At 36.0% G+C, this 22,238-nt stretch overlaps 4 protein-coding genes across 4 annotated transcripts; 2 read left to right on the top strand and 2 right to left on the bottom strand.

Annotated features, from left to right (window-relative positions):
* Positions 1 to 3,228: 3,228 nt before the first annotated feature.
* On the bottom strand, positions 3,229 to 9,094 carry PKNH_1219000 (conserved Plasmodium protein, unknown function; the record flags this gene model as incomplete). Its single annotated transcript, XM_039114058.1, has 23 exons — positions 3,229 to 3,257; positions 3,394 to 3,484; positions 3,638 to 3,691; positions 3,944 to 4,053; positions 4,192 to 4,249; positions 4,361 to 4,546; positions 4,702 to 4,780; positions 4,888 to 4,964; positions 5,128 to 5,225; positions 5,341 to 5,411; positions 5,522 to 5,592; positions 5,731 to 5,946; positions 6,253 to 6,356; positions 6,534 to 6,644; positions 6,760 to 6,978; positions 7,093 to 7,151; positions 7,346 to 7,398; positions 7,577 to 7,756; positions 7,885 to 7,963; positions 8,142 to 8,283; positions 8,475 to 8,607; positions 8,770 to 8,888; positions 9,088 to 9,094. 23 exons carry the CDS (start codon positions 9,092 to 9,094, stop codon positions 3,229 to 3,231), a joined length of 2,346 nt encoding a protein of 781 aa, XP_038969810.1.
* A 1,576-nt stretch (positions 9,095 to 10,670) lies between these two features.
* PKNH_1218900 (uncharacterized protein) lies at positions 10,671 to 12,416 on the top strand (the record flags this gene model as incomplete). The annotated part of the gene is made up of 2 exons (XM_002260205.1): positions 10,671 to 11,773; positions 11,942 to 12,416. 2 exons carry the CDS (start codon positions 10,671 to 10,673, stop codon positions 12,414 to 12,416), a joined length of 1,578 nt encoding a protein of 525 aa, XP_002260241.1.
* A 1,800-nt stretch (positions 12,417 to 14,216) lies between these two features.
* PKNH_1218800 (cytochrome c1, heme protein, mitochondrial, putative) lies at positions 14,217 to 15,715 on the bottom strand (the record flags this gene model as incomplete). Its single annotated transcript, XM_002260204.1, has 2 exons — positions 14,217 to 15,326; positions 15,641 to 15,715. The coding sequence occupies 2 exons, from the start codon at positions 15,713 to 15,715 to the stop codon at positions 14,217 to 14,219; spliced, it is 1,185 nt and encodes a 394-aa protein (XP_002260240.1).
* Positions 15,716 to 20,426: 4,711 nt separating this feature from the next.
* Positions 20,427 to 21,798, top strand: PKNH_1218700 (glyceraldehyde-3-phosphate dehydrogenase, putative; the record flags this gene model as incomplete). The annotated part of the gene is made up of 2 exons (XM_002260203.1): positions 20,427 to 20,510; positions 20,869 to 21,798. The coding sequence occupies 2 exons, from the start codon at positions 20,427 to 20,429 to the stop codon at positions 21,796 to 21,798; spliced, it is 1,014 nt and encodes a 337-aa protein (XP_002260239.1).
* Positions 21,799 to 22,238: the final 440 nt, after the last annotated feature.

The following is a 22,238-nucleotide window of genomic DNA, read 5'->3' as shown; positions in this document are numbered from 1 at the left end:
TTGGTGTCAAAGGCGCGCTTCACTTGTTTTAAGAAGTGGTTTAAATGTGCACAAAGGAGAAAAAACATATGACGCTTTGTCATATATGAACGCACATGCATTTTGTACACACGTACCACACGTGCCTTTTCGAATGTACACCATAGGTTATGACGCAGTGCAAGAATATTCAAAGGTCAATGGTGTTCTCACACGTTTTTTTTTATGAGTGGACGCGCGAGCGTAAAAGTACCTGCAACTTGCACATGTATATATACCACATATATATATATGCTACATACACATTGCGCATGCTTGACATGGAAACCATTTCGTACCGCTTCACATCAATTTTACATGACCCTCACACCGTTTCGCGTCATTCGATATCACTCCGTCACCTTTGACACTTAGCACCTTTGCATATTTTTCTCTTTGCCTCTTTTTTGTGATATCTATGTTCTCAATAATGCCATTTATTAATTTATACATATGGATATTTACGCTACATGAAGATTTCACTGAATAATTAGCAGGGGCGATGAGTACACGTAGCTGTGCTCTTTTTTTTTTTTTTCTTCTTCTCCTTTTAATTCGTGCTTTATGGTATGGACGCTTTCCCCCATTCGGGACATACATTTTAAAAATAAAAATGAAAAAATATATCACTGACGAGCATGTGCAAATGATATATGGGCAAACTATCAAATATACAACTTTACAAATGAGTGATCGTGTAAGTGCGTATGATCTGCTACCATATGTCGTGATCTGCGCACGCCACATTCCACATATATATAAATATATACGACTATATATTTATATATATATATATATATATATATATATATATATATATACATATATGTACACGGGCACTTATACGAAGTACTACACCACGTATATGTATATATGCACTAGGTACCGCTCAAACAGTGCACGCCAAGGCGGACCAAACGAAAATACATAAAATATATATGTGCATATTATAAGTACAATTACACCAATGTTTGTATATATATTTTCCCATCAAGCAAACGCAAAGTGCGCAAGTTTGCCAATTTGAAACAATCTACATTACAAGAACATCTCATAGATATTATTATCTATATATCTACACATGTATACGGTAAATAATCGCAAGGCATACAATTTAAAAAAGCGAATTATATTTTCTCATCCGTTATTGGAAAAAAAAAATATATATATATACATGAGTAACTATGTGCGGAGGTTCACTTAAACGAAAAATCCTTTTTTTGTTTTCTCTTTAAATCAAAGCATTTTGCGAAAAAAATCAATAAATGAATTAATAAATGAACAAATATGAATATATATATGCACTTATATACAAAAAATATATATATATTTTTTTTTTTTTTCCATCGAAACATGCATTTCCAATGTCTTTTTCATATTTAAATTTTAAAACCGGCTTTCTTTATAACACGTACAGAAAATTTTGTTCCTTTTGCGCTTTTTCCATGGACGATCAATTCTCCATATAAACAGTGTACATTAATGAACCGCTTATTTATTGCCATGCACATTTTACATGTTAAAATGTTTTTCTTTTTTTTGGCCAAGCTAATTTAAGTATTGGGAAATTTTATCGTTTCTAAGAACCCCCAAAGAATGGTAACCAGTGGATCCCGAATTCTTATTTCTACAATTAAAAATATGGTAGTGTAAATTAGGCAAGGCAAAAACGCGCTTTTTATACGCATAATATGTAACAACTGGTAAATGGGAAGCAATTTTTTTTTCCTTCAAATCATCATTTCATGAATACCAGTTTTGCTAAAAATAAAGGGATTAAAAACGTTTTATTTTGCCGCGTGAATATATATAAACCAATTTTAATTCTACCAAAATAGACCACCACCAAAATGTGATATATGTAAAATTAAAAAATATATATACATATACAAAAATAAGCGGCAAAAAGAAAGAGAGCATACCACGCGATATTTCCCATTATAGCACTGTAAAACCATTGCATAAATTTATTCATGCACTACTCGTTTTGTTCTGTTTTGTTTTGTTCCTTCTAAAATTACCAAAAAAAATTAGTTAAAAGAGAAAAAAGAAAATTGCGAACTTCCAACTATTTAATCCCATTTTGCTTTTTATAATATAACAAATGGGAAGTCATTCGAAAAAATCAATGTATCCCCCACAAGAAATTTAGGTCTTTTTTTCATGTACACAATTTGGGAGAAAAAAAACAACAACAATGTACTTAGTCCCGTAAGGAAGTGTAAACCCCTCAAATATATAAACTAATGATTTAAATGAATTAAATGTTTACTATGCATTGGTTGCCTTTTCCTTGTATTACGACATACACCCATTTTCAGAAAAGTCTAAAGATTGTTCCTTTTTTTTTTTTTTCCTTTTTGCCAAATGGAGCATAGTTCTCTCATTTTTTTTTTTTAAACAATTTTTTTCTGTTCCATTTCACTGGATAATTGAATTTATTCAATTTTCACACCAAAAAATGGAAACTTTTGTTCACTAAAGAGGAAATTATTATTGCATTAATTTCATGGAGCTATTGTTTGTATTATTATAATTTCCCGCATTGCATACGCAAATTTCGTCATATATATAAAACATGAATGAAGACCGACATGGAAACTGCCATTTTGAGAAAAAAAAAAAAAATTGTTTTTTAATTAGCCTCTTTTTAGAGTATTTACTACTCATTATAGAGTATTTTCTGTTTTTTAACCCATTTCGCAAAAAATAAAAGAATTAAGGATTGACTAGCTTTATCGACAGTGCACTCGTAAAGAATTTTTACGGATATTTATTTCGGGGTCGAAACAATGATGTGTATTCCTATGCCTTTGCACGGTTGCATATGCTTTCCTTCCTTGTACACATACGCATCTATATAATAAATTATCGATCGAACATGTATTCCTCTTTTCGCGCGCAAATATCACGTGAGCACATGGAATATGAAAAAATGATAATAAAAAAGGGGGCTAAAAATGAAAGGGACTAAAAGAACAATAAATTTATGTACTCCTTTTTTATCACATTACAATGAACTTTTTTTTCTGATATATTCTTGTGTAATTTTTTACGCGATTTTTCCAGTTGATCTGCTTAGCATACTAAATTCAATGTTCATAACCTATCCTTTAAAAATATAAAATTTTCTTCACCACTGTTTCGATCTATTTTCGCCATTTTGAGCCATTTCGAAGGTAATGAATAAAAAAAAATAAATTCTCCGTTTCAATGCACAAACTTTTTTAAGTAGGCATCTGCAGAAATTATAATTTCACACAATTTCGTTATGTAATTATTTCCGAAGCATTATGTTGTCCAATTTTACTCTGAAAATGGAAGCATAAAATTAGGGGATTTTTCTCTTTTTCCTTTTTTTTTGGCATAGCTTACCTTTCTCCAACTGAGCAAGATACTCTTTTGTATGTGTCCCCAAGTTATGCTTGTTCACTAAAAATAAATTTTCAAAATGCCTCAGGGAAATCTGCACATAGCATGTACAAAATGGAGTTAAACAAAATTAAGTAAAATAAAGCAGTGCTTACGAGTCTTCCCTTTTTTTTTTATTGCAAGTGCGTATGTGGAGCGCATTTTCCATCCAGTGAGCGCTCTTTTTTCCCTTTTCCCCCCCACTCACCTCGAATGACTGAGCCTTTAATTCATCATTTGTCGAGAACCAGAAAAAATTTAGCTGCGCATAAAATAGGAGATGGAATATGCTTAGCAAATGCGCAATGCCCCTTCTTCCGCATGCAGTTCTATTCCCCATTAGTGTTGTGCAAAAATACACATACAAGCATGCACATTCATATTTGTGCTTCTACGTAAGTAGCCACTTCACAAAGGGGTATACACACAGAAAAAAAAAGAACGCACTTATTTATAGACGAAAAAAAAAGAAACAACAATATAGTAGAAAGGGGGGCGTGTGCTATTTTATTACTATCTCCTTCGATAAGTCAAAATCCGGGGAATTCTCCAAGAATACATTTCGAATTGTATATTCATAAATCTTTTCGTATATATTCAGATAAGCGGGCATTTCCATATTTTCTGAAAATTATAGATTAACAAAAACGTATTTCTTAAGTGTGCAAATAAACACTTCAAAAATGACTAAAGGAAAATTAGAAAAGGTCAAACAAATCATCCTTGCGCCATTTTTTTTTTTTCTTTTTTTTTTCAACTTACTGTTATACATTATGTAATTTTTTAGTATTCTCAAAAACGGGCCAGTTTTCCACTTTCCCTTAAGTACCAAAAAAATCGTAAAAATTGCAAAAAAAAATAAAAATATATGAAATAAAAGTCACTCCCTTTAAAGAAAGAGATACGCTAAAAAATTTTCTCCTCATCTAACCTTTGTTAATAGTAAGTGTAAAAGGGACAGATTACTTTCTTCGTTCAGCTTGTTCAAGTTCTCGGAAAAAATATTTGAAAAATGCTTCTGGACAAATTTACAACTGCATATTTGTCTAAATGACGCTTCGAAAATGTTGTTGCTGAGGAGAACTTTCTGTTCCTCATCGCTCAATTCGTTGTATCGCTGTGCATTTCCATTTAGTTATATGAAGGGGAAATTGGGGGTGCACAAGTGAGTGATTACACGCAATGCGCAGGTAAGAATTGATGGAATGAGATAACGTATCGGTACTACGCACGTGCAATTCTTTCTATCTCTCTCTCTATGTACAAAATTACCTTCAAATAAAGATCAAGAAAATTATCTTGCGTGCTCAGTATCTTGTGAGAGTACAAGAAAAAAAAGTATAACAATTTCCTGGTAAAAGGGAGGAAGAAAAAAGTGCAAAAAAATTTTTATGTTTTTCTTGTGCGATGCACGTCTCATGCTTAACTTTTTTTTTTTTTTTCCATCATTCACTTTACTTCGCTTTGGTGCGTCTTAAGACTTCGAAGCAAATTTCCATGAGTTGGGCTTCCTCTGCGTTGTAGGGGTTTTCCTTCTGTAAGCGGTCAAGATACAGGTTGGACAGATGCACCAATATATATATATATATATATTGCACAGCAACCCCTTTATATTCCGCATGAGGAATATCCCCTTTTGCACGATTTTTACGTATATTCCATAAGCATTATCGTACTGGTAAAGCCTCGCTCCGTTACCTGATTCTCCTTCATTTTGCATAGCACATTGCAGCTAATGGTGAACAGATAGGTATCATAATTTATGTTGTTCATATCTAGTATGTTTTGCAGTAGACCTGCGGGGAGGTGATAAAATGAAGTGCATATATAAAATTGTAATGTTGGAAAATTGAGTGGGCCTATGTAACCGCACATGGGTGTGGACCAGATGACGTAGTTCTGTGGGCATACCGGCCAGGTGAACTATCTCTGGATAGACATCTAACAGACTAAGCATATTTAGCATTTCCAAGGTGTACAACCTGCTCGGAGCGGAATAAAAAAAGTAGAAATGCAAAATTGTCATGGCTTGCCAGAGCAACAAAGGGCACAACGAACGTACTTTGCCAGGCTGCATGAAACATTATCTTACATAATGTTCTCTCTGCTTGTGTGCAGTCCAGCGAATATGTAGTAGAGGTAAATGTCTTTCATATCCTTTTGCTGTGTTTTTACGGGAAGAGTTAAAGGGGGGCACATAGAAATAAATAAATAAAATAAATAATAATAAATGAAAAACTAGAAAGGAAAATAAGAATACTGTACCCCAAATATTTCGTTATCTAACTGCGGGTTCCTTACATGTATCAGCGACTTGGCTGGGCTGGCCAACAGGGTCAACAGAAAAAGGTAAAAGAAATCCAACGACATGTTATCTTTGATCACCCTCAAAATGTTCATCAATGAATGCCTATCGTTATTTATTAACAAAATTATTAGTTCACAGAAACTTCGGATGTTTTTATTCCTCTTGGTGTCTAGTACGAACAATCCTTTCAATATTATGTTGCAAATTATCTACAGATAAAAATTCATCATAATAAAGGAAAGCGTTTTCTTTTTCTTTTTTTTTTCTTCTTTTTTTTTTTTTTTTTTTTTCTTTTCTTCTTCTTTTTTTTTTTATTATCATTGAGGGGAGGTCCTTCATTTGTTTGGACACAATGGTAGTAATGCATAGTGAAGAATATTCGGAGAATTCCACTGTTGTCTTCCGCGTATCTACACTATCCCCAAAGATATATCTCCCCCTGCGCAGAGATAGATATACAAATGCAACCCCACACACTCACACCACCCACGTGTGCGAGAAACTCCGCCACTTACTTCACTCGTCGTTGTGTCGTTTATTTTGAGATAAGCCAGGAGCTGCTTTAGATAATTCATAATGGAAGTGAAAACTCCGTAGTCGCACTTTGCGCTTGAAAGGACTTTGGAAAAGTAAGATAATTTTAGAAGAGACAATAAAGGTATGGTCCATTAGTACAAGACGTAACATAAATAAAGTAATTTCTCTATATAGGAACGATTTCCTTAAGTAGAGGGTACTGTAAGTGGAGATGTGTTATCCACCGTTTTTGTATGATTTACCCTCTTCCTTCACGTACCAGGATGAAACAATCTCCACAGGTGGAAAAACTGGTACCCCCTCAAGGATAGTATTAAGTGGAAGTTTTCATTAAAGAGTGACAGCTGGTCCAGTATTTTGTCTATCAATTCTGGGAAGAAGAGGAAAGGAGCAAAGCTTTGGCATTTTTATTTTCACTTGGTTTGTTAAGCCCCTTAAAGCATTTTTCAGGCCTACATCAAGAATCAACTAGCCGGAAACGTTACCTTGCTTTTTCAAGGCACACAGGGCGTAGAACCTTTCGTACAAATTATTTATACTTTCCTCATCGTATGACTCAAATGTGGCGATTTTATAACTCCCCTTTTTCATGTTAGCGGTTCGTACAGGCGCATTTTTGTCGTCCTCTTGGTCATTTTTTTCGATTTTATAATCGGATAAGCTTGTCGCTAAAACCTCCATTATGATGTCCTCTATGTTTTCTTCTATAAAGGAGAGCATACATGTAGGGGTAGCAATGTGCACTACATGGTGTTTACTCTGTTTTGCACATATCCGGGTTCGCTCTACCCCCTGCACATGGTTAAGAGCAGTCCTACCTGTATATCCCTTCTTGTCTACCTGTTGAAATTCACCCTCGTTCGTCACTTTCGTAGTTCTAAAAAAGTGCACCGGTAAGGAATTCAGCAACGAATTGGATTTAAAGCAAATTTACGACTATATTAGCAGAGGATTAAAAGTGCGCATACAGGTAATTATACATGCTAATTAAACCTGTGTGTAATTAGCAACATTTGTGTGTACGCCCTGACTATCCTTCCTAGCGAAACGTCTGCGCACCCTCTCCATTACTTCATAAACGCCGCTGATTTCAAGTTGTTCTTGTCTTTGATGAATGAGTCAAGCTAACACAGAGGCATATTAACCGAGGGGGTTATTTTATTTTATTTTTTTTATTTTTTTTTTTTTTGCGTGTTTTACTTTCTAAGGCCTGTTTGCATAAACCATTTTGGCAGACATTTTTACAGCAATTTTTACAGCCATTTCATTGAGGAGATGATCACATTCGGGTGAAAAACTCACCGTCTTGATGTCGGTGTAATCCATATAGCTGCTAATATCATTTATGGTTATGATACTGCTACTTTTTTCGAGCCCCTCGAAGATCGAAGTCTCATTTAGACCCGTTCTTTTCCCCTTATATTTTATTTTGTTGCTGTTTTCTTTTTCTTCCTTTTCTCGCGTTCTCATCATTGCGTTTTGCTGGTAGAAAAGGCATTGGTTTTGATTTAGCAGTTAAGGGGGGCGTCTGCACATGCACTTGCCCATGGAAGTGCACACATACTTATGCACCGTAAGAACAGCAGTAAATAAAACTCATGTCAAATTACATATTCCTCCCTCTTTATTATTTCATAGGTGCTCATCATTTTTTTCTCCTCATCGACAATGTCGTGGACGTTGCTTTCGCTGAGAAATGTAAATGTGCGTCGGGGCGTGGATTAATATATGTACTCACCAATGTAGGTACGCAGGTAGGCACTCCAAAACGCGACGGTGAACCAACATGTACATTTGAACAAATCTCCCTTGACGTGTTAAAACATCTCGGAGGTAAGAATTGGCGTGAACTTAGAGGAAAACTCACCGGACTTTCTGCGTTATAGTAGACCTGGCAAATGACGGAACAGACAACTTGCTACTTTCTTCCTTATTAGAGTAGAGATCGTTTTTTATTTTTTTCCCATTGAAATGTTCGTACAATTGAACAAACAAATTTATTATGGCATCTGCAGGAGAAAAGGTAGATGCGAGAACATCTGGGGGTACAACCTGCGGTCTCGTTAAAATGAATGCACACATAGATTGCATGCGTACACATAGTCACTTCCCCTCATTTTGTGCCTTCTTTCTTTTTTCTTTTTCACAAAAATTATACCCACGCTCCGGTTGAGCCCAAAACTACACCGAGCTTCCTTACCTTTTTCCGAATTAATAACAGCCATTTCATCGAAATATATGCTTAAACTTGTTAATGTTCTTTTTATTATTTGCCAGTTTTTTTTTTTTATTTCTTTTCCAAAGCCATTTTCCAAGCTGTTCATGTTGATGGTCTTTCAAGAGGTAGAAAAGGAAAAGAGGAAATGTAGTGAGGTGCAATCCTTAAAAAGGGGGCATATAGAAATGCAGGAAAAAGGGGGGACGACAAAATTGAAGGGAAATGGGAGCAGACAATATGACAAGTCTGGTCGAAACAAAAAGTAAGGGCAACGTACCTGGGGCAGATATATGTTTATAATTTCCGCGACGATTACGCCATTGCTAGCGTTTTTAATATTTCTAAAGGAATAAGGCAGATTTAAGTACTGCAACCATTTTATAATTTCTCGTGGTACTGCATGAAGGAAAAAAAAAAAAAAAAAAAAAAAGAACAACGAGAGAGCGATATGAACGAACGATAGAACGAATGTGCGAAATAATAAATAAAGTCGTGTATGTTTTCGAACAAAATTAGAATAAGCGTGTGTGCCCTTGGGATGGAGGGGACAAATGCGATGTGGTGCAATAAGGGCTAAGAACACGGTTTATTTTACTTTCCATTTTTAATTCTCCGCGATTTTTCAAAAAAAAAAATTGTGTCTTCTACGCACAAATTTCGGCCGATCTGAGGAAAACACTTTGGAAGGAAAAAAAACGAAGCGCATACATTTGTTTCGGTATTTTGCTACTTTACTATTTTATTATTATTCTTTTTTTTTTTTTTTTTTTTTTTTTTTTTGTTGTTTTTTTTTGTTTGCGATTATGCAACTCGTTATTCGTGTTTGCATAAGCACCGCTCTCCAAGAGACTTGTCGACACAACGCCACGCCCATTTCGCATGCAATGTTGTGAACTAGCGCTCCGCGTAATGGCCCAAGAGGGTATTTATGAGGGAGCACAGCGGAGTAGAAAAAAGGGGTAACAAATAAGTACACATTTTTTCGTACATATGGACATGGGCGGATAAGCGTGTATTTACGATTACGGACGGGCCCTTATATATGCGTGCTTAGAAAAACGTTTGTCTACTTGTCGCCATTTCTCTAACAAAACGGTGCATACATTTAGGGCCCCTGAAATGACGCTTACATGTATCACTCGGTACTTTGCTCATGTGCGCACGTCCTTCATTGCTGCTTATTCATATCGCTAAAAAGGAATAATATAGAAAGCTATAATGACAGAGCAACAGTAGTGACGATTAACAGTTCATACATTTTATCGCCTTTTCTTTTTTTTTTTTTTTTTTTTTTTTTTCGCTCTTTCTCTTTAGACAAGTCTATCCTCACTTATGTTTCCACTGAGGCAGCTCTTTTATAATGGCACATATTTAAAGAAAAAAAAAAAAAAAATTGAGAAATAGAGAAATGGAGAAAATGTTTTTTTTTTTCTCCCCTTTGTCTTTTATCACTTCTGGAAAAACGCAAAAAAAAAAAAAAAAAAAAAAAAAAAAAGGGAGAATTTCTCAAAAGGGCTGCTTATATGAAGAGCGAAAACACACAATCCCCCCCCCGTATATACACCAATGTATATGTGCGGCTTAGATAATTCAATGGAATCACTTTCTATGAGCGTAACAGTAACGCACAATAATAGGAATTAGCACGATAGAGTGTACCATCTCGTTAAGGAAAAAAAAAAAATACTACTAGTTAAATGCATAAACGGAAATCGCCAAAGGAAGTAGACTGAATCCTAGTACTTTCAAGTAAGACAATAAAAAGTGCATATGTGCAGAAAGGTGTAGATGAGTGGGTGGGGCCTCCCCGTTTTCTCCAGTGTGATATGTTGACAATGGGAGAATGTATATGCCCACTGGGGGGAACGAGGATAATGTATACATAGACACATCGGCGCGTATTAGAATATGTGCCTGTTTGTCCACGTGCGTCTACCATTGCAAATGCACAAGAGAATGCACACCGTTGTAAAGTTGGTGCACTAAAAACGGTCGTGCAGTTTGAACCGAGCATGTATAACATCTTCCGGTCATAGCCACGTGTTGTAGCTCCTAGCCCAACCCCCCCCACACACACACACACACCATTGCGAACGTGCATGTACAGATACGTATTATTCTCGTGAATGTGTTTATAATACGCATACACACGCTCACGTTCACCCCCTCCCCCAAAGAATGTGTTTCCTATGCAGTCATGGAAAAAAAGGGGGATTCGAAAACACAGCGATAGGAACGTGGTCCAAGGGAGTCAGCTTGATCTTCTGCTCGTCGATATTTCTGCTTCATTTCGTGAACGAAGATGAGCTGAGCGTATTCAACAAGGCAGCGGCGGATGGCGAAAATAAAATGATATACTACCTAAGCATATATAACCTAATCGGAGCAGCGGCCTTATCTGTTTTCTCTTTATTAGGGCATTTCATTTATAAGCCTCTTTTGCGACCCATATATTTAGTGTCGTTTATAGTGTCCTTATTTTTAATTGCCTCTGGAGTTTACACCACTTCGATAAGCAAAAATACGTCTTTAAAAATTATAGGAATAATGGATGCCTTGAAATTCCACCCAGATTATATGCTTCTAAATAAAATAAATAATTTAGACGAAGCCCGTAATTCTGTTGTTATCCAAGAAGCTGATAGTGTTATATTATCGGCTGCAAGTGAAGACATGAGCGGTTTCCCAGATACATCCACATTTGATGCTTCAAAGGTTATAGAAATTATAAAGGATCGTCAAACTTTTCTGGACACTAAAAATAACTTACTTTTGAGAAAGCTAACTAAGCAAGATTTAATGAAAATATTTAGTAGCTTAAAGGAGTCGGATCCCAGTGTGCACAAAATTCTGGTGGAAAATACATTGCTTGAATTGTATGAAAAAATAAAAAATGTTCGTCTCAATTTTGATCTCTATGATAAATTTTATAAGTTTATGGAAAAGAACTCTGTCCCTTTTATATCTAGCTCGGAAAAGATAAAGAAGTTTACAGAACAATTTCAGAAAATTTTTGATCATTATAATAAATCCCTTTTTAATAATTTAAAATATGACTTAGTGAAACATGAAAATGAAATTATTAAAATATATTCGGACTCGATTGAGAAGATTAAAACTGTGAATGCTAAGAACACTAATGCTAAGCTGGATGATTATATAGACGATTTGCAAAAAAGGAACATTCTCATTTTAGCATCCTCCCTCTTGATGATGTCTTTCATTTATATTCACAAGGGGGCAACGCTCACGTCGACCAGTTCCATGGCGATTACTTTGATGTAAACTAATGAGTTGGCAATTCTATATATGCATACACGTGCATACACGTGCATTCACATGCATTCACATGCATACACATGCATCGAGCTTGTTTCCACTTATGGGCGCGCTCATGAACGAGATGTCACCCCCCCCACTTACAACAGTATTTTTCCCTCCTCCCGCAGGTATGTCCCCTCGATGTCCTATCTCATCACCTTGGCGTGCATCTTCGTCTGCAGCGGCATTTTCTTCTTCTCCATCATAGGATTAGTACTTTACGTCTTCAGCCTCATACTCATCTTCTTCTTAATATTTTCTCAGTGTTTCTGCGAACGCATATTTAAGTTCTTCATGGGGGTTATTTTCATGGGTTTATTTTTTTTTTGTTTTTTAATTGGCTATATTTTAATCGAAGATTTCAACGAAGGGTCCAAAGTTTACAAGGAGTACAAGCAGAATGACTACAACGATTTCTATTGGGTCTTGCTGAACAAAAGGACTTACGAACATTTTAAAAGTTTTGTTTTGTTTTCCAATGGCCAAATGTTTTTAGTGTGCATAGCTTTGTGTGCCTTCCTCACAACTTATTCTCTTTATTGTGTTTTCTACATATTTCGCTCTGTTTGTGCTCGTAAAGAGCAGCTCCCCATTCATTTGTAGAGCGCGCTAAGCTGACTCGGTGTACTTTGTCCATTTCGACACCCTGCTGCGCGACCCACTATTTCGGCTACCTTACCTGTATTTAATACTTTTCTGATTTTCCACATTTTTCTCTTTTTTACTGCCGCACCACACACTCATATATTCTTTCGACCCAGCCTGCTTTCCGCGCCCTCCACACACACACACACCCCTTGGCGATGGTTTCTTTAATTTTTCCATTTTTAAGTTCTTAATGTCTTGCATTTGTTTATGATCACATCACTCATTCTTGTGGTGAAATTTATTTTCCTTTTTTTTTTTTTTTCTGGCCCCCCACTCTTACCATTTTATACGCATTAGTTGTCTTTAGATAAACCTGTGCGAGCCCTTATTTCGCTACACCATAATTATAAAAAAAAAAAAAATTAGTAAAAAATGTGCAGAAAAATTATGAAAAATGACCTGCCTCATTTGGATAGTCGACATGGATTATAACCCGTTTAGCACATCTCTAAAAGCGCACTGGGGCTAAGCGAAGAAAGTTCTCCTTATGTTAAACGTTGTTGCAGTATCTACATTCACATATGTGTAAGAATTTTAAGGGTGCATATAGGCGAAACAAAAGCGGGTTTTTACTGTGCTTATTCATTTAATTTTTGTTCCTTTTTATGGAAAGATCAAAGCAGAGGTGTGGATTACCCCCTGGAGAACTCTCATAGAACGCTCCATTTTTATACACGCCATGAATTATTAGCCACAAAATATATCACTGGTTCGATCTAACTGGGTTGGGAAAGTAGCAGAGGCTTGTTGCAAAAGGGAAGCGCTACCATAGTTGTCAAAAAAAAAAAAAAAAAAGGGGTAAAATTAGGGGTTCCAAATATCTTCCTAGCAGGTGTGCCTTCCAAGTATGCCATGCATGGCAAACTTCCACAAATCGATATTTTCACCACGACTTAAAGAGAGCACATTCGAAAGACTTCTTCCAATAATGTAAAAAAAAAAATCGGGTTCATTTGCAAAGGAACACATTCCTTTTTCTCCATGTATGCATTTCCTTTGATTCGTTTTTACACAAGGTAAAAATGTGAAACTTAAAAAAAAAAAAAAAAAGAAAGAAGAAGAAAAAGAAAAATACATAGTAATGTATAACACGCATAAAAAAAGGGCGCACCGAAGGAGCAACACACACAATGTAAACTCAACGCCCTGTGAACTGCGGCTCCTAAAATTAACAAACAAATATTTCTCTAAACCTTCTTGTCAAAGGTGCCCTAATGAACATTATATGCATTGTAGTGTAAAGGAAATGTTAATCCATTTGAAATGCAAAAATATATATATATATATACATATATATATTTTATGAAATGCACATTTGAAAGATGTGGGAATGGCAACATGGTGCAGCTGCAAATTCAAAGGAAAAAAAATGCCTTTTTTCCCTCATTTTTTTGCAGAGCATTCATTCTGTTAAATATTGGGATATACGTCCTCTACCTAGTGTAAATCGCGCCCCCCCACACATACACTCCTTCATAATGTTATGTGCACGCAAGCGTTCCCTGCGCATGAAAAAATTATGGAGGTCACTATGGATGGTTAAGGATGCGGCGAAAAGTGTGAAGTAATATGTACCATCAAATTGTTCATTCTGTTATAACTTGGTGTATCCCCTTGATTATGTATACAAGTACAGTGAGATGATCTTCCTATATTTGTATCAGTACCTATGGGGGTACATTTCAGATGATAACTAAAAAAAGGCTACCCCGTTTGGATAAGTTTTTCCCATTTTGAAGAAGATATATCTCTCCCTTATAGGTACTTGATTTTTCCAAAGTCAATCCTTCTAGTAGCATAGATGGTCCAGAAAAATCTCTGCCATACGGTCATTAACACCATAGCAATAAAAGCGCCACTCACCAATTTGAGGCCTGTTAATTTTCTCTCATCATGTGTTGGTTCCGCTGCCCATGTTAGAAAATTGACTACATCCTTAGCCATCTGGGAGACATTACAAGGAGTACCATCTTCATATTCAATCATATCATCCTGTAGAGGTGGGGGCATGGATATAGACCCTCCTGCGAAATAAGTGTTATAATACAACCCTGGTCTTAGGTGAATTCCCTCAGGAGGATCTCGATAACAAGTCAATAAAGAAAATATATAATCTGGTCCGTTATGTCTAGCCGTGGTAATGACTGACAAATCTGGTGGAGATGCACCATTATTTGCATATCTAGCAGCTTCTTCATTTGGATAAGGCTTTGGAAAAGAATCAGTTAAGATTCCTGGTCTGGTGAACATTTCTCCCTTATCATCAGGACCATCTTCTATATCATATGATGCAGCAATTTGTTTCATTCTATTTTCTGGATAAACCTCATTAACCAAACTACGAAACTGTAACTGTTCCATCGAATGACACGTTGCACATATTTGCCTGTACACTTCGAAACCTCTTCTTACACTTGGTATGTCATGCGAATGAAACATGGACTTAAACCAAAATGGGTAGTGTGGTGTGTGGGGGGGTTCATAATCCATACACCATGCTACTGGCCTAGATTGCATAGTGTTATGTAACACAGAAAATCCTAAGCAAAACAGTAGGTAATATTTTAAATTTAAATATTTATGTTTTTTTCTTTCTTCATTTTCTTCCTCTGTGTATGGTTGTAAATGATTTTTTAATCTATCTTGGCTTCTCCTATTTGGTAGAAAAAAATCACATCCTTCTTCTAACGTTCCTCTGCATATTTGCCTCTTATAATCCGTGTGTCTGTTCTTGTAGTTTTCATTTGGTTTGAACATGTCCAGTAGGTAGTAATTTAAATTTTTTATTTTGTTATTTTTTATTTTCGCCTTGGATATGCTCTTTTCGAATTGCTGGTTCCACGATTTAATTAGATGGATTCGGAGCTGCGGGTTGGGGGGAAGTGTGGTTCACATTAATTTGTTCGTTCGCGTTTACTCATATGCTTTACAGAGATAAACGCATCACATCAAAGACAGCCCTACAAACCATTCCTTGCAGTTCCCTTGCTATTGGGGAAAGCGTAAAGCGGCATACCCCTGTTTTTCCTGACGCCAATTTACTATAGATATGCTGGGGATATACTTCCTCTGCACAACTACGATGGCGTGCCTCTACATCTGTGCACACAATTTTTATCAAAGTGCTACAAAACTTTGCGTTCTCTCACTCATTTTTTTTTTTTTTTTTTTCTCCTTACGTGGTACGGAAGCTTGAGCCATATTTTGTCCTTATATCCTGGGAACAAATTGTTTAGCGCTCCACCACCTGCCATGGCTTTACAATGGAACCCTTGATTTTCTTTTTAAAATAAATTCTGTGTGAATAGAGTTGCACGTGTGGCCACCTTAGCGGTGACTAAAGCTGTCATTTAAAGGCTGCACGGAGGGAGAGGAGGGGGTATTCCAAATGGCGCGCGTTGTATGTGTGTATGGAGGGTACTTTCTTATGTGCGCATCTATTCATTGTATTAAGCTCTATGCCATGCACACTCCTATGCGTACATCCTCGTTATACCTTCCCAGGAGGAACATTCGCGGAAGGAAAATTCCCCTTTCCCTGTAACAACTTATATTACGTATCTTAAAACCAAAAGCGATTTTCGGAAAAATTGCCTTTCAAACTGCTTGTCATTTCAAACGGAAAAAAAAAAAGAAAAAAAGAAGGCTTATGCTGAAATGGAGCATATCACATAATTAAGTATGCTCTGAAAATGTAAACAGGAACATGGTATTGTCATTTCAGCATAGGATAAATTATCGGCACTCCCCGTGTATCTTCGACAATTTCGTTTTTATTTGCGCCTGTTCCATTCGTAAAAGGGCAAAAAGTGAAGTAAATAATATCGCAAAAAAGATGGCAAAAAAAAAAAAAAAAAAAATTGTGAAAATTTTGGCAAAAAATTTTGTGAAAAAAATGGCCAAAAAATCACGAAAAAGAGTGTGAACTTGTACCAAATCAACTCGGGGCCAATTAAAATACCCGCACTGAGGTGTAATTACTTTAACTAAGGATATTCCCATAAAATGAAAAAAGGCACATGAAGGAACACGAAAAATGACGTACTTGCGTGCTTTATATTATATCATGACCTTACAGTTATTACAATGCGAGTATTCCCATCTTTTGTTTTATTTACACCATTATCCTTACGTACATAGCACGTGTATGCATCTTTTTAACCATATCTGAATCTTCCGTCAGTACACTGCACAAAGGGGGAAAAAAACCTTTTCGCGTACAAAATTTAAAAGAGGCATACTCCTTACGTAGTAACGTATTCGAATTTATGATTTTTCCAAGAATCCTTATTCCATGTTGTCCTTTTTTTTTTTTTTTTTTTCCCCTTACTTTTCATAGAAGAAAATTTTCATTACACAGGTTACATGTGGGTGTGTTCCATACCTGTGCGTAGTTCTAACAAACATAACTAAATTCACGTTCGACAGCTCAAATGATGAAATATAGCCAATTCCCAAATTTTATATTGCATAAAGGGGAAAGAGGGGATCAAGTAAAGGAAAAAAAAAAAAAAAAAAAAAAAAAAAAAGCATGGCTGTTCGTTTATCTCCCGCTTAATAATCATTTTGTATTATCATTATGTTGGTAATTACGACTACACATTGAATCCTAACTTTTTCAAAAACCCTCGCACAAATATGTTTTTTCCTTTCCCCTATAACATGCACGCTTGTGTACAAAATTGATTAACAAAAACAAAAGTTATAATAATGAAACACACCCATGTAATTTTTTCCGTGCGCAGTTTAAAATTTCCAAATGGGTATAACACATATATGTGCACTTACATATATAACGTGGTTCGAAGACTTTGCATAAGCGTGTCAACGATGTGATAACTGGCATTAATATAAACGGAACACTTGCTCATATAGCGTTCTTCTGAATCGCCTCAGGTGTATACTCCTGGTCGGTTATTATTTAATCAAAATGGGAAATCATCCCGCAACTTTTGCTGTATTCGTTTTTGTTTATTTTTTTGCACTACATATGCAAAGTGTGGAAGGTATATACCATTTCCGCTATCTCCATTTTGGTACGTATGCCACGTGAACTCATTGTTAGAATAGCTGGATGTAGAGACGGGAATTAAAAAAAAAATAAATAAATAAAATGCGTTCAATACATCTTTATCGTTGTATCCTACTATGTTACATTTTTTGCTTAACGTACAATAGAGGTTACTAGCCACCTAGTTCTTCCTTTTATTCGCTCTTCACGCCGTAAAGATTATATACTAAGGAAAAGACCTCCTTGGATAGGTCTCCCTTAATGTGAGGATTACATTTCTCCTCACATGTGACACATAAATGCATATGCACACAAGAAAGGCTTTTTCAAAGTAATAGTATGACCTTTTGAAATTTTTTTTTTTTATCATTTATGTTCTTATACTAAATGAATGCCTTGCACACACATGAGTTGTGCTGGGATATTTTCACGCGACCGTGTGTTACACATTTGAAGTGGTTAAACAATTTGCTTTAGCTTCCACGGAGGAATGCTGACACCTGCTGCTCCTGCAGCGTGTGTAAGAAGAAGACTTCATTTGGGGGGGTATGCGAAGGGAGTAAAAAGAATGAACAAGTCCGCACTTCTTTTTTCGATCAAAAAAAATTATTCCACATGAGATTGGTCCCTTTGCAAAAAAATGTGCCGCCCATTGATAGGATAAATTTTTCATGCTATACCAATACGCTCAAACAGTTTTCCCCCCTTAATTGCAGAAAATAAAACGCAAATTTAACAAATGAGGAAAAAAAAAAAAAAAAAATGAAGCAAAAAAAGGGAACACCATTAAAACGTACCTTAAAACCATTTTATTCTTTTTATGCTTTTTTATAAAGAAAAAAATCGCAACAATGGACCACACAAAGAGGGAAAGAAAAAAAAAAAAAAAATGATCAAAGGAGGACAATACAACATGGGTTAAGGGTGTACGTACATATTTACGTATATACCCATTTGGGTATCTTATCTTGCGAAGGGTTCAAACATTTGTGCCTACATTTATACTTCACCAGAATCCGAATATGTTTTTGTAATCGTGAAGTACTACTGTTATTACGTGAAGTGGCATCCTTTCTTTTTTTTGTTTCTTTTCCCTTTCTACATTTTTCCCCAAAAAAGGCACATACAAAAAAAAAAAGCAATTACTATTCATCAGTACAGTTATCTTATTTTGCTATATACCTTTTGTGCTTCCTTTTTTTTTTTTCCCCCCTCTAAAATGGTAACTTCCTGGTATAATCTATATGTTACATTGCTCTTATAACGCTTATACACAACACGGAATGAGCAACATGGGGCGACAAGAAGGATCTCGGAAAGTGTGCGCAAAAGCATACAACCTTGTATCTCATCAAAACGAATGTAAAAATAAAAGGCACACTTTTGTGACCACAAAAAATAAAAAAAGAAAACTGAACAAATAAGGAAAAGTGCAAACAAAGGCATGAAAGTAGAACGTAGTAATTTTATATATAAACATAGCGCAGGAAAAAGATAACCACCTGAGGTCCCTAATTATTTTTTGGCCCCGCGCTGGTTTATAAGCAATTGTTATTTTTATTTTTTTTTTAACATATCTTAATGTTCCTTTTGATTTAACAAAACATCAGTCACCATTATTACTCCTATGTGGTCCACATCGTAAGCGCTTTTTAAATCATGTCTTAAAAAGAAGAATGGCAAGCTGATAAAGGAGTTCCATTCCTGTGAGAGGAAAAAGGTGTATTAATAAAATCGTGCAAACCGTGTGAAGGCAGCTAATTGCACCACATGTGCTAGTGCGCATATATACATATATATAAAATGGTATAAATAAATGCATAAATAAATATATATAAATATATATATACTTATGTATTATTGCATTACAAGATATACGCAGAGAGCAGGCTGCGCATGTAGAGTCCGCAAAATTTTTACTTGCCCATATTGAAACAGCGCATTACGCGTAGGGAATGAGAGCCGAAGATTGCAGTGCGCAGTTGCCGCTCGCCATTTCGCCATCTCAAATTGCGCTCTCTGCGCGTAGGAATAATCCAAAGGGATTTTCCACGCGCACCAAAGAAAAGCGGCTGCTCGCTTTACCAATTTTTGAAGAAATTACGTGCGCTCGTGCAAAACACTTTCTGCAGCAATTTATTGCCAGTTAGTCACGTATGCACATGAGCGTTTTTCCTACATTATGCGCCTGTATAATATTCCGCTTATTTTTAGCATATGTATATTTGACGTTGCATGCCCTACGTTGAAGTAGGGAAGGGAATACACCTTGAAGCAATTGCGAATTTACTCGTATGTATATATATATATATATATATATATGAGATATGTGCACTGTACGCAAGCGCCGACATATGCGCGTGTGGAGTACTATTAAATAACGGAATAAAACTTCTCGTTGCTAGGCACATACTAATTTTTTCTCTCTATATGTGTATCGCTTTGGTACGCGTAAATACGCGCACCCTCGTGGTTTTAAGTGGTGTCATTATAACGTGGGAGGGGTTATATTCCTTCTTTTTCTCCTTTTTTTTTTCACGTTTTTATCATATATTTTTTTGCACCTCCCCATGCATATGTCGAAATATATATATAAAATGGCCCCATGAGGAGAAAAGCCAGTTTTTAATTTTTAAAAAAACATTTTCGTTGGCGTTATTTTTTTGGCATTTCTTAAAAAATTATTTTCTACCCCCAAAAAAATTAATTTAAAAAAAAATACATTTTATAAAATTAATTATAAAAAACAATAAACAAAATAAATGAAACATTTTTTTTTTTCTCTTATAACACATTTCTGCTTAATATTTCCCCTTGAACTTTTTTCACGCATTCCTTTCGTAAAACGACATTTTCCCAAAACTTTTTACTTTCTATAACGTATCCTTAAAAAGCTTTCTTTTTATATAAGTATATTTCTTACTTAAAACCACTTAACATCCCCCCAAAGCAAAATGGCCGCAACAAAGCTTGGAATTAATGGATTCGGACGTATCGGACGTTTAGTGTTCAGATCGGCTTATGAAAGGAATGACGTCGTAAGTTTTTTCACATTACGAGATGGAGAAAAATGAGAAATGAAAGAATGTGAAAATTACATCTTCTACATTATGACCTTGCCGAAATGTTATGATATTTGCGCAGGCTGTGCTCAGCCTTTGGGGGAAGCAGAGCAATGCTACGCGTGCAAGTACACCACCTTCAATGTATTTATACTTTGTTTCTGCCATATTCTCCTCCTCTTTACACCATTTTGTACCCCCCCCCTCATATGTTTTTACATTGTGTGAAAGGTGCGATGCCCGGAGTAAAGTCCCCCTAGGGCTCACCACTGTTTACATACTTGACCCCCCTTATGATCGGTTTTTTCCCCCCCCCTTTTTCGCAACCCTATAGGAGGTAGTCGCGGTGAATGACCCATTTATGGACATCAAGCACTTGTGTTACTTGCTCAAGTATGACTCTGTCCACGGTGTATTCCCAGCAGAGGTAACCCCAGGCGATGGCTTCTTCACCATTGGTAACAAGAAAATCTTTGTGCACCACGAAAAGGACCCAGCAAATATCCCATGGGGAAAATACGGAATTGATGTTGTGTGCGAATCTACTGGTGTGTTCTTGACCAAGGAATTATCCAGTGCACATCTTAAGGGAGGAGCAAAGAAGGTTATCATGTCTGCCCCACCAAAGGATGACACCCCTATTTATGTTATGGGTATTAACCATGATAAGTATGATCCAAAACAAACCATCGTTTCAAATGCATCATGTACCACGAATTGTTTAGCTCCAATTGCAAAAGTACTTAATGACAAATTCGGAATTGTTGAGGGATTGATGACCACTGTCCATGCTTCCACAGCCAACCAGTTGGTAGTTGATGGACCATCCAAGGGTGGAAAGGACTGGAGAGCTGGTAGATGTGCATTGACCAACATTATTCCCGCATCCACGGGTGCAGCTAAGGCAGTTGGTAAGGTCTTACCCGAATTGAATGGAAAGCTCACAGGTGTTGCTTTCAGAGTCCCCATTGGTACCGTATCAGTTGTTGATTTAGTGTGCAGATTGGAAAAGCCAGCGAAATATGAGGAAATTGCCGCCCACATGAAGAAAGCAGCAGAAGGACCACTCAAGGGAATATTGGGCTACACTGAAGATGAAGTTGTGTCCCAAGATTTCGTGCACGATAAGAGGTCCTCCATTTTTGACATGAAAGCTGGTCTGGCATTGAATGACAACTTTTTCAAAATTGTCTCATGGTACGATAATGAATGGGGATACTCAAACCGTGTACTTGACTTGGCTATCCACATAACAAAACATTAAATTGTTTGAGCTGCGGGCACAATTACTGGATCTTTACACATTTTGAAAATATTCCCACTTCATCAGAATTAATTGTAACATATAGTACACATATAATATATATAAATGTATACACATGTAGATATGCACATATATATGCACCAGGGGGATAACAAATTTTGCCCATCATAAAAAGTGAGATCAACACATGAGAAAAAAAAAAAAAAAAAAAAAAAAAAAAAATGTATCACTATAATTAACAATGTCGTATATATGCTGTAAAATTTATTCCGTGATTTATGCTCTGATTACGACAGTTAAGGTTATATTTTATGTCAAAATCGCTTTTGCTATATATTTATGCAAAAGGTTGATGGTATAACTTATAACTACTGAGTCCATGCATATATTTTTACACATATATATTTATACATGTATATTAATCCTCTTTCTTGTGCGAA

Source organism: Plasmodium knowlesi (genome assembly GCF_000006355.2).
Source record: "Plasmodium knowlesi strain H genome assembly, chromosome: 12".
Taxonomy (NCBI): Eukaryota; Apicomplexa; class Aconoidasida; order Haemosporida; family Plasmodiidae; genus Plasmodium; species Plasmodium knowlesi.
The sequence above is the reverse complement of the archived record's forward strand: the minus strand, read 5'-3'. Positions and strand labels throughout refer to the sequence as shown.